The sequence below is a fragment of the Sciurus vulgaris genome (assembly GCF_902686455.1).
Source record: "Sciurus vulgaris genome assembly, chromosome: 7".
Classification (NCBI taxonomy): domain Eukaryota; kingdom Metazoa; phylum Chordata; class Mammalia; order Rodentia; family Sciuridae; genus Sciurus; species Sciurus vulgaris.
The window spans coordinates 76,282,724-76,298,207 of NC_136467.1; the positions used below are offsets into that span (position 1 = coordinate 76,282,724).

Genomic DNA, 15,484 nt, shown 5'->3' on the forward strand with positions numbered 1-15,484 from the left:
AGCAGAAATCACCACCACCACCTTAAGTAAAGCAAACTAAGAAATGACCTGGGTATGAAATCATCTACTCTAGGCAAATTTGGAAGTTATTTAACTTCTATGACTTTTCATATCCCATTTATGAAACAGGTCAAAATAGCCCTTAAACTTCATAAAATTGCTGTGAGTTTTAAATGAAATTAAATATTTAACGTACCTAGTACAGTTTAGTGTAAAGTTTGGTACATAGTAATAATAAATGTCATCTTTATCATAAATCTTACTTTCTAATTTTATACTTGCAATCCTTCTGAAACAAAACCCCTCTTAATCCAATCACAAAATGGAGAATGTCCTCAGGTCCCTAACTTGTTAGTAATGAAAGAAAAATTTCACTTCTAGCAAAGTGATCATTAATAGGGGATTCCTACTGCTAGTATAAATCTGAATGTCACATCACTTACCTTATGGCTGACCCAGCTTGAAAATTAGGAGTAGGAGAAGACAGAGCTCAATAGTTTTTTCTTTTGAATTAGCATCCTGAACTGTTATTAGATAGCAGTAATGAAGAAGGTAAGAGTCATTTGAATGATACATAAAGAGATAAAAAATGGATTTTAAAGACTAAAAGGAATACTTACATTAAAAAAAAAAAAATGCCAATCACAGGACACGGTCACATGTACTGGGAGAGAATACATGACATACAGGATCAAAAGGCATGAAGGAAAAGTAAAGTGATAGGGTTTTTCTTTTTATAGGTCAAGAAAGAATATATACTAAAATGAAAGCTCATCCATGGGACAAAAAGAGCATGAGGGAAGAAGGCTAGGACACTGAACTGATTTTAGGGAAAAAAAGGGGACAAAGATGAAGAAGAAAATAGACAAGAAGGATAGATATAAACAGACCTATTTTATAAGTGATGGAAGAAAGGGAAACTGAGAAAGAGACAGGAACATATGGGTGTTTCTACTTTCACATAAACCTATATAATTATTCTATACTACTCTGAGATAGAGCTGAGGTATACAATTCTTACAGTAACATCTGCATCTGTTTCCTGCCCTACGGACTGGTAATAATAGACAACTATTATGATCGATAAGAAAAGAAGATGATGTGTGCTCAGTGAAGCTGCATATGAGAGAGGAGGGCACAAAGAAGTCTTGGAGGAATCAAAAGCCAACCTAACCATTAAGATGATCTGAAGGGCTACTGAAGGCATAAATGTCTGAAGGATTGGTATGTACATAAAGGATGACAATTTCAGTTTTACAGAGCTGTAAAGAAAATTTAAGAAATGATGGAAAAAGAATGAATTTAAGAAAGAATTCAGAGATCAGAGGACTTCTGGATGCCTCAGGAAAGAAAAACTATTTTTTATCATATGAATGCCAAACCCTTTTTCCATTCATGACAAGAGCTAATTAAGAAAACATACAAACCCAACTAAAATTATCAGAGGGGAATCCCAGTGACACTTCCAGACTGGTCTGCTACTGAATTCAAGGTTGACTTCAACTCATTAAAGGAAATAGCTTTCATAAATTTGCTTTCAAAAACATCTTAATTCAATCTGAAACCTGAACAAATAATGTCAACAAAAAAAACTATATCAACATTTTTATGCTTTTCTGAGTTTTTGTCTTTGTATGTATCCGTACTGGAAATTTCAGATTATAGGAAATACTGGTTATATAGTTAGTGTGTTTTTAAGGCTGAGTCTGACTTCTTAACAGTTTTCCACAATACAATATGATTACAGCAATTAATCCATAAAAATCATAATACCAGCTTAAATTTATGAGTCAATGGAGCAGAAAGCTAAATGGTATGAATTTAGAATAGCTTCAACTTCCTTTCTGGCTCTAGAATAGTATCAAGCAAGCTTCTGACAAAAGCAAAGTTTGTCTTCGGTATCCCCTTCCATAGCATTTTTTGTTCACTTTCTCTGGGTGCCTAATATCTTGACCTAAAAAGTTACCCAGGGTTTTCATGTTGCTTTTAGCTCCCTATAGGACATTCCTTTCAGGCCACCCATAGCATTATGTCTTTTAAAAAATTTTAAAGGTTACCTAGGCATTTCAGAATTAAATATAACATGCAATACAAAAAAGCCTTCACAATCTGATCTTTCTATTCTATTTTAGCTGTTCTCTGCCTCTCCCCCAACCTGCCTATATTTTAGGCTGTAGTTCCCAAATATTCCATTCTCTCATTTGTCTTGATAGCCACTTCATACGCTTTTTATATGACAAGGAATTCTAGTGCTCTCTTGTCTAACCATTACTATTTGAATATCAAAACACACAAATGGGTTAAATGACCCACTTCTCTAATTCATTCTGCACCCACTTTATATCAGGGACTGCTCAACAATGTGCTCTCAGGAGTCCCAACATTTCACTACAGCAGAAAGGCCTATGTTACAATGTAATTGTTGTTTGTCTCCATCAATAGACTATGAAATCTTTAGGGGCAAGGTTGTATCTTTCAAGTCTAACTTCAAGGGGTCTAGGAAAGACTAAAATTTGCAAGAAACTATCTGCTCCAATTCTTCTGCAGAACAATTAAGATTTAAAAAGTAAATAATTATTTTTAAATTAGTATCTGAGTGGCTAGCTGACAGTCTTCAACAATTCCTGAAATTTTGAAGAAAGAGGGTTCCCAGTTAACTCAAATCACTCCTCTTTATAGTGATTTGAATTTCCAGAGACTAGTAGCATTAAGAACTAGAGACAAAATAAAAGAATGAAAAAATGCAGGTATTATGTATATTACTTTTTCTATAGGCTAGCAGCAAATGTTTCATTTTCAATTGCATTTTTAAGTTTCTCTGTATCAAATGTGTTCAAAGATAAATAAAAAAAGTCCAAAGTACTAAATGAAAGAAGGAAAAAAAATCATTGAAGTGACAAGATAATAACTTAGTCTTTTATTAAAGATGATTTATATATTTGAAATTAGGAAGAGAGCTAAATTATTCTTACCTCTGAATTAATAACTTTAATGAGGAAGAAAATGTGATATACAGTCTTCGTTAACAAAGAAAGTTGACGACACCGTTCCAGGTACACTTGTATAGATGGTTCTACCCTTTGCTGTAATTTACTCCAAAAGAGTGTGAGTTCCCTTTAAAAAAAAAAAAAAAAAAAGTTCAAAAGATAATATTAGATCAGTAATATAATAATTGATGGAGTACGTCATTGCAGTCATTACATTTGAAATGAAAACTGGTTTTAGACTCTAATTATACAATTATACATGTGGAATTAAGTATAAGTGTAAGATTAATAGATCTTCATTTTCTAAAGACTGAAAAAAAATAGGATATAATTTTTCATTTTATCGATCAATATTTTTCAATGCCAGAGTAGTACTTACCTTTTACTTGGAAAGCACTTAACATTTAAACAAATTTTATAAATGGGAACTTTGAGCCACATCTGAACCTTAGCTACGTAATATGAAAGTGCAAAAGGTGGATGTGTGTGTGTGTGTGTGTGTGTGTGTGTGATTGTATAGATAATGTATCAGTGGCATAATGACTTTTTAAAAAGCATTCATCCAAAATTAGGGGTGAAATGGCTCAGTGATAAAGTCTGTCTAGTATTTGTGAGGCCCTGGGTTCAATCAGACCATCACAAAAAAACAAAAATGAAAACATTTATCTTCTAACAAATTTAAAATCAACCAATAATGCTTCTATTATTAATGAATAAAAGACATTCTGTCATTTTGTCACTGATGACAAAGAACCCAGAAGAAACTAGTTGGTTCCAGTAAAATAATGAAATTCTGAAAATAAAAATAAACCGTGAAATTTATTTCAAATGCAATAACAATACACTTTTCATAGAAAATCCAACTAAAGTCATAAATTTGCCTCTCTTTTACCTTTCCCATGTCTTTTTTGTCCTCCATAGTTAATTCCACAATGATTTTACTTCAATTTTTTTCACCAGATGATCTCAAAACAGTTCTTTCCTATTATAATTTCCTCTTTTTCCAATCCTAAGAACTCTACTCTTTTTACTACCCACTTGAATGATTTGCTCACTTACTGGATTTTCACATACATATCAAGGATTTAGAAAATTATATAAATGTTAACTTTAAGCCACATCTGAACTTTTACTATGTAAATTTTAACTTTGTGTAACTTTGTTTCTCCAGTCTTGTAAGACAAAGTAAGATGTTTTCACTTGAATCTCTTTGGAAACCTTAAATTGTGTATAGCCATGTGTCTTGCAATGATGTTTCAATGACAGGCCACATATGGAACTGTGGTCCCTTAAGATTACATAGCCATGATGTAGTACCACTGTAGCCTTCTTAATGAATAAGTACACTCTATGATATTCAAACAATGCTGAAATCACCTCCAACCATGCATCTCTTATTTCGTTGTGGGGCAATATGGGACTGGATCTGAAAGGGGTGACAGACATTCTTCCCAGTTCAACATCATCTTAATTTAATGCATCATTGTTATTGACTGTATTGGTCTCTGCTTTAAACATCCTTGAGACTGATTCCTTGGTATTTCTTTCACCTCATGCCACATTAATAAGGAAGCCTACAACACGTACCAGCTGGACAATTTACTGGCTTTCTAGTTGATTTTCTATCCCAATTCTGTACTGCCACTTCCTTTCCCCTATTTTTTCCTCACTGTTCATTCTCCAATTGCCAACTGCTTGTTTTCAAGTGTTTCTTAAAGATAAAATTCCAGGTTGCCCTTTTACTCAAGAGTTTTTGTTAATAGGCTGTTTTTGCGTATCACATAAAATTCAGACTTTAATGCCTTTTATAAACCAATAGAACGTATTAATTTCTTAGTTATCATTGATTTTCATGCTTTATTTTACCTAGGAAATCCACGTATCCTGCACATTTTATTATCCCTTCAGAATAGTTCTGCCTTTAAAAAAAATCAATTCTCTGTATTTCATATATGATTTTACCTTCATAACAAAACTACACTGCTCAGAAAACCATGATAATTTTGAACTTTAATATCTTTGATTTCACAACCATTTGCCTTGCCTGTTCTATATTCGTTTGTATGTCATGTGTCACTTCATAAATATTCTTGAATGTCAGAATGTTACAAACCAATTTTTCTTTTGTATTTGTACAATACCAACACAATATTAAAGACTATGCTGTTGACTAGATAAATTGTCAGTCTTGGTTAACACAAATCTAAGGCCACTGGTCTTCTAAGTTAACTTCAGTAAAGATCTTTTTAACTTACAGCCTGCCTTCCAAAGGATTATATATTAACAAGTTATGCCCACTTGTAAGTACACCATACCAGGCAGCATGTACTGAAGGGGAACATGAAGAAGTTAGCAAAGCTGAATGATTTCTCATATACAGAAAATGAACTATTTCCATATATAAGAGGTAGCAGGTAAGTACCTAAAAGTATATAACATGTAAAGGAAAAAATACATTGAATCACAGATTGTTTTATATAGCTAATTTTTTTTTTTATGGTGGCATTAGAACAAAATAAGCCTTTCAGAGTTCAATATTTAAAAGTTTGATAACCAGACAGTCATTACACATGTGCTTGCTTAAGGAATTGTGTGGTACTTAAAAAAAGTTTTAAAAGTTAAAACATGAACTATTTGATGATCAATTTGCTAAGACAAAAAGACTTCAAAAATAATCCTATCTGAATCCTTGATACCTATTTTGTAGTCTATTTAACAAATTTTTCTTTAAAAATCAACTCACCAAGCACAGTACATATCTCCTTGTTGAAGCTGACGTGATAAAAATGCAGTACATAAAACAAGAGCACTTTTTTCATCACCTTCAGATTCTAAGTTACAGATCATTTCTAGTGCATCTTTGCAATCAACTTCTGAAATCTACAGAGAAAGGAAATAGAAACATGAAATAAAATGGCTTTCTATTGGGGGACACACACAAGTATGTATATACATTAAATATAAAATACACTTTAAATTTTTCATTAGGTATCTACAAATAATTTTCATTTACTCATACACTATCAAGTCATAATTGGTCATTACTAGGACAAAAACTGGGCTGTATTAAAAAAAATCTTTCCTCGAGTTAATAAAAACTAATGCAGCAATTCTGAGAGAGTATTAAACACAGGAAAAGTTATTTTAAGAATTAATATGTTTAATAAATAAATAACTTAATTACAAGCACTTTTTAACTCATTAAGTCAGATCCATGATACTTAAAACGAAACACTGCAATACTTTCACCTTTATTCACTGATCTAAGTAAGCATTAGACCCAGTAAAAAGAGAGGGTTATACTAGACACAGACTAATAAACTTAGGGTCTATTCAGCTAAGAGAGGGGGATATAATACAAAACATTTTATAGTCATACTACTTTTAAAATAAGCTCACCTCATTTTCCTCTATAAATTTCCAATATTTTGTTCTTCACATAAACTTCCTCCATTTCTAAGTTTGCCAACAGCCATATGTATATACATATATATAATATATATACCTTAGACAAAGGCAACTTGCTTTGTTTAATGATACATTCCCATCTATAAACAATTAATACTACCTCATTACAATGATATATAAAACACACAGAATGGACCCGTGATCTCTACAGGCATTTGCTATAAGACAAGGGGTATGATGAACAGCATACAAGCCACAAATCATTGTGTTCTACAGAACAGAAAGATTAATAAAGTTAGTATCAGATTCAGAGTGAAGACTGAAACTATCTTGGTACACCTTGGTGCAGTGATCTTTCCAGTACTTCTCTGTCAATTTCTAACAGATCTTCATCTAGAAGTAATAGCACTTAATCAAAAGAACTGAAGGATATATGTCTATACAATAAATATTTTAAAACAGCTACAATATTAAACACATTGTCAGACATTTAACATACATTATATAATTTTAACTTTCCCACTAGATATTTTCATTAATATTTTATATGTAATGAATGTGGGGGTTAAAAGTTATACATAATTCGTGTAACTTAAACCAGTTAACAGGTATTGCCATAAAACAAACCATGCCTAACTCACAAAGACCCAAGCTCTTGCCATTTCATCACATTATCTTTTATTAAAAGTTGTATTGGCTGAGGTTGTGGCTCAGTGGTAGAGTGCTTAGGTAGCAAGTGTGAGGTACTGGGTTTGAGTCTCAGCACCGCATATAAATAAATAAAATAACGGTTCATTGACAACTAAAAAAAATTTTTAAAAAGGTTGTATTAACTTTATGATCTAATTATTTTTTGAAATTTGAAGCTTCCTTCATGGTCTACGATATCATGTACTATTGTCACTATTACTTTTGCAGTGCTGGGGGTTGAACTGAGGACCTTACATATGACAGGCAAATGCTCTGTCACTAAGCTGTACCCCCAAGGCCAAAAAGTTGTGTTAAACTTTAAACAGTTACCCTGATATATGTTAGTTAAGTCAATCCCCAAGTTTATATTTTTACTTTTTCATAAAATGTTAACAATAATAACTACTATTAGTGTCAACTACTTCAGAAACAGCACTGCTATTCCATACAAGAGCTTGTGTGGAACAGGATGAGTTGTCCCTTATCCAGTTTAGATAACTGGTGGCCAGTTTGGAATCTGGAGTGTTTCAGATTTTGGATTTTTAGATATCTCTGCCTTGGAGTTAGGACTGATATCTGAATATGGAATTTCTTTATGTATCATAAGAACGTTATACACATAGCCTGAAGGTAATTTTATATAATATTTTTATAATAACCTGTGTTTGATCTGTCACATGATCAGGTGAGGAATTTTCCATTTATGTTAGTGTTCAAGAGTTATAACAGATTTTGGAGCATTTCAGATTTAGATTTTCTGATTAGGGATAAACTATACTACTTTTAGAAAACAGGCTTGGGGTTAAGTTACTTGCTCAAAGTTATACATTTAATGCCAAAGTCAAGTATTTCAACCCAGGTTTAGCTTCATGGTCTGTACACTTTCCCAAATTCTACATGGACAAGCATATTGAGGTCTTATATTGCTAAATATAGATTTATTTGTTCAGATTTAAAACAAATCCTTATTTCTTAAAAGTCTGATTTATTATGAATGATCAGTTTTGTTGTTCTTCTCAAACCTAAGTAATTTCTGTTGAATGTTCAGGTGGCACCAAATGTGTACACTATACGATTTATAAGAAAAGTTTATTTATCCAATGGAATTACCCTCATTAGCTTATTATACTATTTAAAAGTAGTGTGTGATCACCAATGTGTACTTATTTATGTGAACACGTGTACATGTGTGTGTATATATAAAACCCCAAATGAAAAATTTGCCATATTCAAATACATAGAAAACTTCATTTTTCTTTGGTAGGATACTAATGAAACAACTTTTACAGTACATTTGAGAGCATCTGCTTCCTTGATTTACCACAAGACCCTCTTGAAAAAAATATGATAAAGATAATGGCAGGAATGATGAAACTATATTTAAACTAATGAATGGATGGATTTAAAATGATAAAAAGTAAAATATGGCCAGCAATAAACAAGAATTGTTTTAAAAAATCTAAAGCAGCACAATTCAGACATTGCCAATATATTAAACTATATAGGTAGGAACTATCCTGTATTGTTTTGGGAAATGGGCAAACTTTTAGATGCCAGAAAATTTAGAACTCCAAATTAAATATTTAAAACCAATTAAAATAATCTATTTGTTATAAGACATACTATGCTCAACCTCTTTGTAATACAGAAAAATCATTTAAAAATATAAATACCTTTTATATTTAAAAATATAAATAATACCTTTTTAAATATGGCTATTTATAGAAGGTATTAAAAATTATAAAATACTTGGTAATATTTTATATATCCTTATCAAGTGTACTTTAAGATGTTTTGGTTCCAATCACATTTCAAGAATAGTTTTAAGACTATTTGATGTGCTTATCAAAACAAAATCATTTTCAGTATAGAAAAGAACAGTATCATAACTAAGAAAATGTAAATGAAACCATGAGTTATTATTTTTCAACTCTTGGGCTAGCAAATATTTAAAAGGCTAAAAATCTCTAGTGTTAGTAAAGAAAAAAAAAGTCATACAGTTCTTTTTTTAAGCATAAATTGTCATTATCTTTTTTGAATGACAGTTTGACCCTATTAATTTAAAATGCATAGATTTTTGGATCCAACAATTCCACTTCCAGGAATTTATCCTACCAGTATACTTCCAAAAAGGATGTAAGAATGTATGTACAACACAAACTAAGTATCCAGCGGTCTGGTTAAAGATACTACAAATCCTTATGATAAGATTATGCATCCATGAGAAAGAATGAGGATGAAATGAAATGAGAAGATGTTAATGAAAAGGAGGAAAGTATCTAGCAGCCAGGCCATGAGTAGGTGGTCTTAAGTACATTAAAAAATATGTACATGCATAGGAAAATGTAAAAAAACAAAAACAAAACAAAACAAAAAAACCTCCCATGATACCTTATATATCAAATTTCAAACTTAATGATTATCTTGAGATGTGTTAAATGAGAAAATGACGATTAGAAAATTAGACCAAAAAAAAGGAAAAAATAGATGATTAAAGATAGAAAAGAGAAAAATTAACTTTTATGTTTATTTTAAAGATAAAAACCAACAGAAATATTGGATCTAAACTCAACAAAACACTGCCAACTTTATTTTTACTACCTATACTAAGCATTCAGACCAAAACTCTTTTCTACCAGAGAAGCCAGATGAACACTCACTTCTCCAAGCCCCTCCTTTTGACATCTAGCTGCTATTTCTATCAAACTCAAAGGGTCCTTGGTAATAGTCAATCCCTCACCTACTGGATCACTTGCATGAGGATTCCTCAGAAGGACCTTCAATCCCTTCTAACAAAATCTGTCCCCTGAGGAACAGGTTAAAAAAAAACTCAAATGCTTACAAGACAGATTAAAAAACTCATGCTTATAAAGAACCAGTCAAAAGTAAAGCAAATGAGTAATATGGAGAAGAAGGGAGAAAGGGAAGAAAGAAAATATATGTGTAAGCATACCCATTCTAAAAGGGGCAATGTCTTTGGGCAACTGTTCTAAAGTGCAAAAATAATGGGCCTCAGAGACAGCCAATATTAATTCACTTACCGCACGAGGTACAATGAAGAGCAAGCTTCCAGTATTTGTAATACAAACATAAAAGAGTAACCAAATAATATTTAAGGAAAGGGGACTTTTAAGCAAGAAATTTATTGATACCCTAACCTGTTCTGCACTATCAAGTTTTTTTTTCCTGGATGAAATACTCAGTAACCTTAGTGATTTTGCTTCAGAACATGAAAAAAATCTTAATTTACGTGCTTAACAAGAGAAGGGATTTAAAAACAAAATCCTTTCGAATGACATTAGAGGAAGCTATGGTCCTCAAACAGAATTTCCTAAGTATCTCACAGAGCAGGTTGGGTTACTGCTACTCAACTCTGGATAATTATAACAATGGGGAATTGAGGTTTAGTATTTCAAGATCTGATTATTCCGAGAGCTAGAAATACAAATTTTTACTTGAACTAACAAAATCACAGACTTCAACTTCAAAGTAAATCCAACAACCATCTGTTTGGATACTTTCCTACTTGAAGGTATGCTTCTTTAGGGCAGGATCTATCCCTCACTCACCTTTACTCTCCAGTGCCTACAAAGCACACATTGTGTACTTAACAAAAATGATGCTACATACATTTCAAAGACATTTTCAAGAAATTTTATGAATCTGTTTATTTGTCTAGTTACTTTGAAAAAAAAAAAAAAAAAACCCTTCAATCTTCAATTTTGCTCTGATGTGTCTGTCTATCTATTGTTCATTCTTTCTTTCTTTGATGGTGCTGGGGATCAAACCCAGGGTCTTACACATGCCAGGCAAGTGCTCTACCACTGAGCTGGATCCCCAACTGATGCACAGAAATTTAAAAAGCAAATTACCTGGAAAAATCATAAGAAAGAAAAAGAAAAATCATAAGAAAAACAAATCCATAGAATAGTCAATGCCCAAACTAATAGAATAATATCCTAAAGAATACAGTTCTACTCCATCCAAACACTAGAAATTACCAAACATAGAACTCATCCCAGTATTCTCAATATCCTCACTACATCCAACATCCATTCTTATTTTGATCCAAGCCTATTACCTGCTTCCTCACTTTCTCAAGTGAGGAAGAAAAATTTCAATTTTTCTCAAGAAAAACCGTACATCCACTATATATTTATAACGTCTAACCTCACCCGGGCATTCGGTTTTCTGTTTGAGGTATCTTACTTCTAAACTTTGATTATAATCTCTATGTCCTCAGGGGACCACACATGCTCTAATTATCTTCTCTGCCATACACCTCAGCAGTACCCTTAATACATCTTAAGTCTATCCTACAATCCCTTTTTTGTTCTCTCTCAACTGCTCTGGAGGCAACCAATATATCTATTAGAGATACAAGACATGTACACAATCAGAGCTCACAGAATACTGTTTAGTGTAGTATTTTTTTTCTTTATCTAAACTCTTTAAGTACAAGTTGTTATACATCAACTTTTAATTCTCCTACTGTACCTCCAACTTCGTTTTCAAGTTGTCTTTCAAAATGCAAAATTCCCATTTGGATAATGAGTCTACTCTCAGTTATAAAACATAAATAAATTAATATTGTGACCTATACCAAACTAAAATATAGGATCATGTCTCACAAAGAAAATATAAATTTTTACATTAAATATGCAAATAAAATATTTACTTTTAAAAAGATTACATCTCTTTATATATTATATTTTCTATGTATAAAGAGAACTTATGATTTCTTTTAAGGAATACTTTCCCTGTTAAATTAGTCAGTTAAAAAGATCTGCAAGTACCCTGAAGCCAGATAAACCTGAACTTATGGTCGAAATACTGCCAAATATAAATATTCTACTAAACTGTTAAGCTACACCATCTTTTTCTTAATTTAGCCAAAGCATTTAAAAGATCCACATTATTTCAAATAGAAGCTAGATGCAATGGTTTACATATAATTCTGAAAGCTGCTTCAAAGAAAGTTGCTACTACCAGGGAGTATACAACACAACAATAAGATAGACAATAATGGTCCCTTAACTGTTTACAAGAAAGGGAAGTCAAAGACATTCTAATCTAATTAAAAATTAATTTCTCCACTTCAAAAAATAATTACTGACAAAAAAATATACTCACCTCTTCGATTAACTTTTCATTTGGTGATGATGTGCAAAGACAGACAAGGTAAGTTTGCTTAAAACTACCTTTTGTACCAATCTCTGGATGGTCAGAACACAGCTTTGCTAGAGCAGTTGCTTGACTTAACTGATTTGTTTTGATTAGATGTTTAATTCTCATATCCAACAAGATGGGACCCTCAAAAGCTAAAAATTCATTCACTTTAAAAAACAAGACATAATAGATTATTAACATTTGATAATAATTCGTTTGCAATACAAATACTTTTAAGGAATTTTTTTTGTAAGATAGAAACTAAAACTCTTTTTCGTGCGATTTTTCATTACTGCCAGTAAGGCTATCACAAAATACTTGACCTTATAAGTAAGAAGAGACTATACTGCTAACTTTTTAAAGTTGCATTCCATATTTTTGCCCCTTGGTGTATCATTCGGAATGAGTTAAATAAACTTCTTCATGATAAAAATAATTGTGCATTAAATTTTAATAAAATTTTATTAAAATCATACTAAATTCTTTTTCCCATAGCAGTTATTCTTCAATAACCGAAACTAGTATCCCTAAAATTTGTAATACTAGGGCATTACATAATTATTCGGGCAACCACAAAGGATATTTGGATATACTAAAAGAAGACATTCAACTAATATGTTGTTCAGTAATGATGATGTGCTTTTAATTTTACAATGATGAAGTTTATCTGTTCTTAATAGATGTTCTAGAATGAATTTAAGTATTTTCAGAAAAATAATAAGGAAAAGTTTGTCAAGAGACAAATCCCTTAAAACTTCAGTTTGTGTTATTTTTAAAATATCAATTGATAAACCTCAATATATGCCCGAGATTCACTTATGCATAATAGATTTCTCTTCCATTCAAATCTGTGAATTTCCTAAAGTTTTCTTGATCATCTACATATAAGAATTTTTATATTTTCAATTTATGAAAGAGAATTTAAGTTTCAACAAGTACAAATTTTTAAAAATTTCCCTAAGTTTTCTTTGCCAGGATGGAAATTATGTTGAAGTATTTATTTGGTGATGGCTAGTCTGAAATGTTTGGAAAGCTTTTTGCAATAAAATTAAAATGCTCTATAAATAAAACACATTATTTTATCTATCTGTGAACAAACCAGAAGATATCTCTAAGAAATCATTTGCCAATTAACAGATGGAAAATGACAGATGATCTTTTCTTCTTTAAACATTCAGTACTCCTCTCTATTACCTTTATTTTTCTATCTAATCGTACTCCATTCTACTATGAAAAAAATTTTTGTATAAAGTACTATCTATAATCATGGCTCCTCAGTATTAAAACCATGAGCCTATGAGCAATTTAACACAGGATCCCAAATTTCATTTCTTTGAAGTCTAGAACTCTGTAAACATCTTCTACTCTTTTACATTAGACTAAACAAAACAATTTTAAAAACTCAACACAGACAAACCAAACGCCTAAATTAATGGGGCCTCTAGCTATATGTCTTATTGAAATAAGAAGCAATACTTTTATTTTTTAGAATCACATGATCCTATCAGAATAAGTATATTAAAAATATCTTTTACAATTCAGTTTCACTATTAAAGCAAAATCTGTGAAGATTTTAGATGAAAGATTTAAGAAAAACAACATTAAAGTATGGTTATTTTGGCAATGAATAAGCAATTGACTTTTTAAAACAAAACACAGCTTTAATTTCCTAATACAATTCTCTCAAAAGGAAACTCTACAGAGATGAAGTATGAGAATTATTTAAAATAATCTCATTAAAAAACTCAATCAATCTGAAAGATCATGGCAAATAAATGTGAAAGATGACAAGTATCTAACAAAAACTGATGGCATACAAATGGTCTGTAAAAATCTCAAACAGCAGCATATAAGTTAGACTGACAAATTGCACCTCATAATTTTTGTGCTAAACAATGAATTCAGACTATATATTAATATTAAACATTTCAAAACCACACATTTTTTTTTTTTTTAACTGATGGGAAACCACTGCCCCACTTGGGGCAAAATGAATTCCCAAGAAATACAAACTATTAGAGCAGAAGGGACTTTATAGATCATTTTGCCAGCTCCATCATTTGGCAGATGAGTAAACTGAGGCTCACAGAAGGCAAGTGACTTCCTAGAGTCTTAAGGCCATCTAATGACAGAACCAGAACTTGAATAATGGGTCTTTTGGCTTTATAAAATGTGAGACCAGAAAAAAATCTTCTATCTGACTACTGTGTTTTTAAAGGTTCATTATAGTAGTAAAGAACTGTGAAACAGAATTAGCCTTTTTAAAGGGAAATAATTACATGTTCTAAAGCTCACGATTCAAACGAACCAAAAGATTACCACTCTAATACTCAAATCAGTCTCATTAAAAGCTCACTTCTCTCCCTCCCTTCTCCTCTTCTCCCTACTACTCCTTCACTGATTTTCTTTTTGCTATTCTTCTGCATCTTTCAACACACTCTCAAATCTAGGACACATTTTTTCCTTACAGTTCCTTTGCAACAAAGATTACCATTTTTAGTGCTTGCCAGACTTATGAAAAAGTTTTATGATCTTTATAGTTGAATAAGTAGATGCATCAAATTGCACTCTTAATCTGCTTTTCCCACTCTCACCCCAGGTAATCATAAAATATTTTTAATTTTATCAATGTGTGCCTTTCTATCTACTTTCTCTACATGTATGTGCTTCATGAGAAAAGCAGGTTTTACTATAGTCAAGACTATCAAGAGGGCTAGATGACACAAAATGGCAATGTAAATACATGTAAAGTAAAAATGGTTTTCCCCCATAAAATGCCACTTTTATATACTAAATAAGAAAATATTAGTTGGTACATTAAAGCTCAACAATTAACTTTAAATACACTACAATTTATAAATTTTTGAGATAAATAAATCATTGCATGAACACTGCATGCTATGTAACACAGCTCATCCTAGACTCTTGAATTCCCCCCTAAAACAAAGCCAACTTACTTACTCAGTGTATAGTTCCATGACCAGATTTACATATAACTGCCTTTCTAGCAACTCTGACTTGCTGCTTTTGAGCATATCAAACAGCATACAAAAATCTCTATACCACAGGATGTCACTTCTACATTCCAATCTACTTGGTTGTGTTTTAGTCACTAACTTAAGAACTGACCTTAAAAATGCTCTCTTATGAATACATCAACCTATATATCCAACCCATTATCTAGTTTTGCCGTTCTACTTGATTCTATTCACTTTTCCTCTACTGCCCCC

At 31.6% G+C, this 15,484-nt stretch overlaps 1 protein-coding gene across 7 annotated transcripts in view; it reads right to left on the reverse strand.

Moving 5' to 3' along the window:
* The window catches only part of ZNF292 (zinc finger protein 292), an 83,006-nt gene that overhangs the window by 10,393 nt on the left and 57,129 nt on the right, over window positions 1-15,484 (reverse strand). For 5 of the 7 annotated variants that reach the window (XM_079146926.1, XM_079146927.1, XM_079146929.1 and 2 more), the window contains 3 exons: window positions 12,219-12,421; window positions 5,731-5,867; window positions 2,973-3,114 (listed from right to left, as the gene is read on the reverse strand). In XM_079146926.1, the coding sequence (XP_079003052.1) occupies window positions 2,973-3,114; window positions 5,731-5,867; window positions 12,219-12,421 (482 nt within the window). Of the gene's footprint in view, window positions 1-443; window positions 2,923-2,972; window positions 3,115-5,730; window positions 5,868-12,218; window positions 12,422-15,484 lie in introns of those variants that run through there. The other 2 variants (XM_079146931.1, XM_079146932.1) reach the window with 2 other exon arrangements.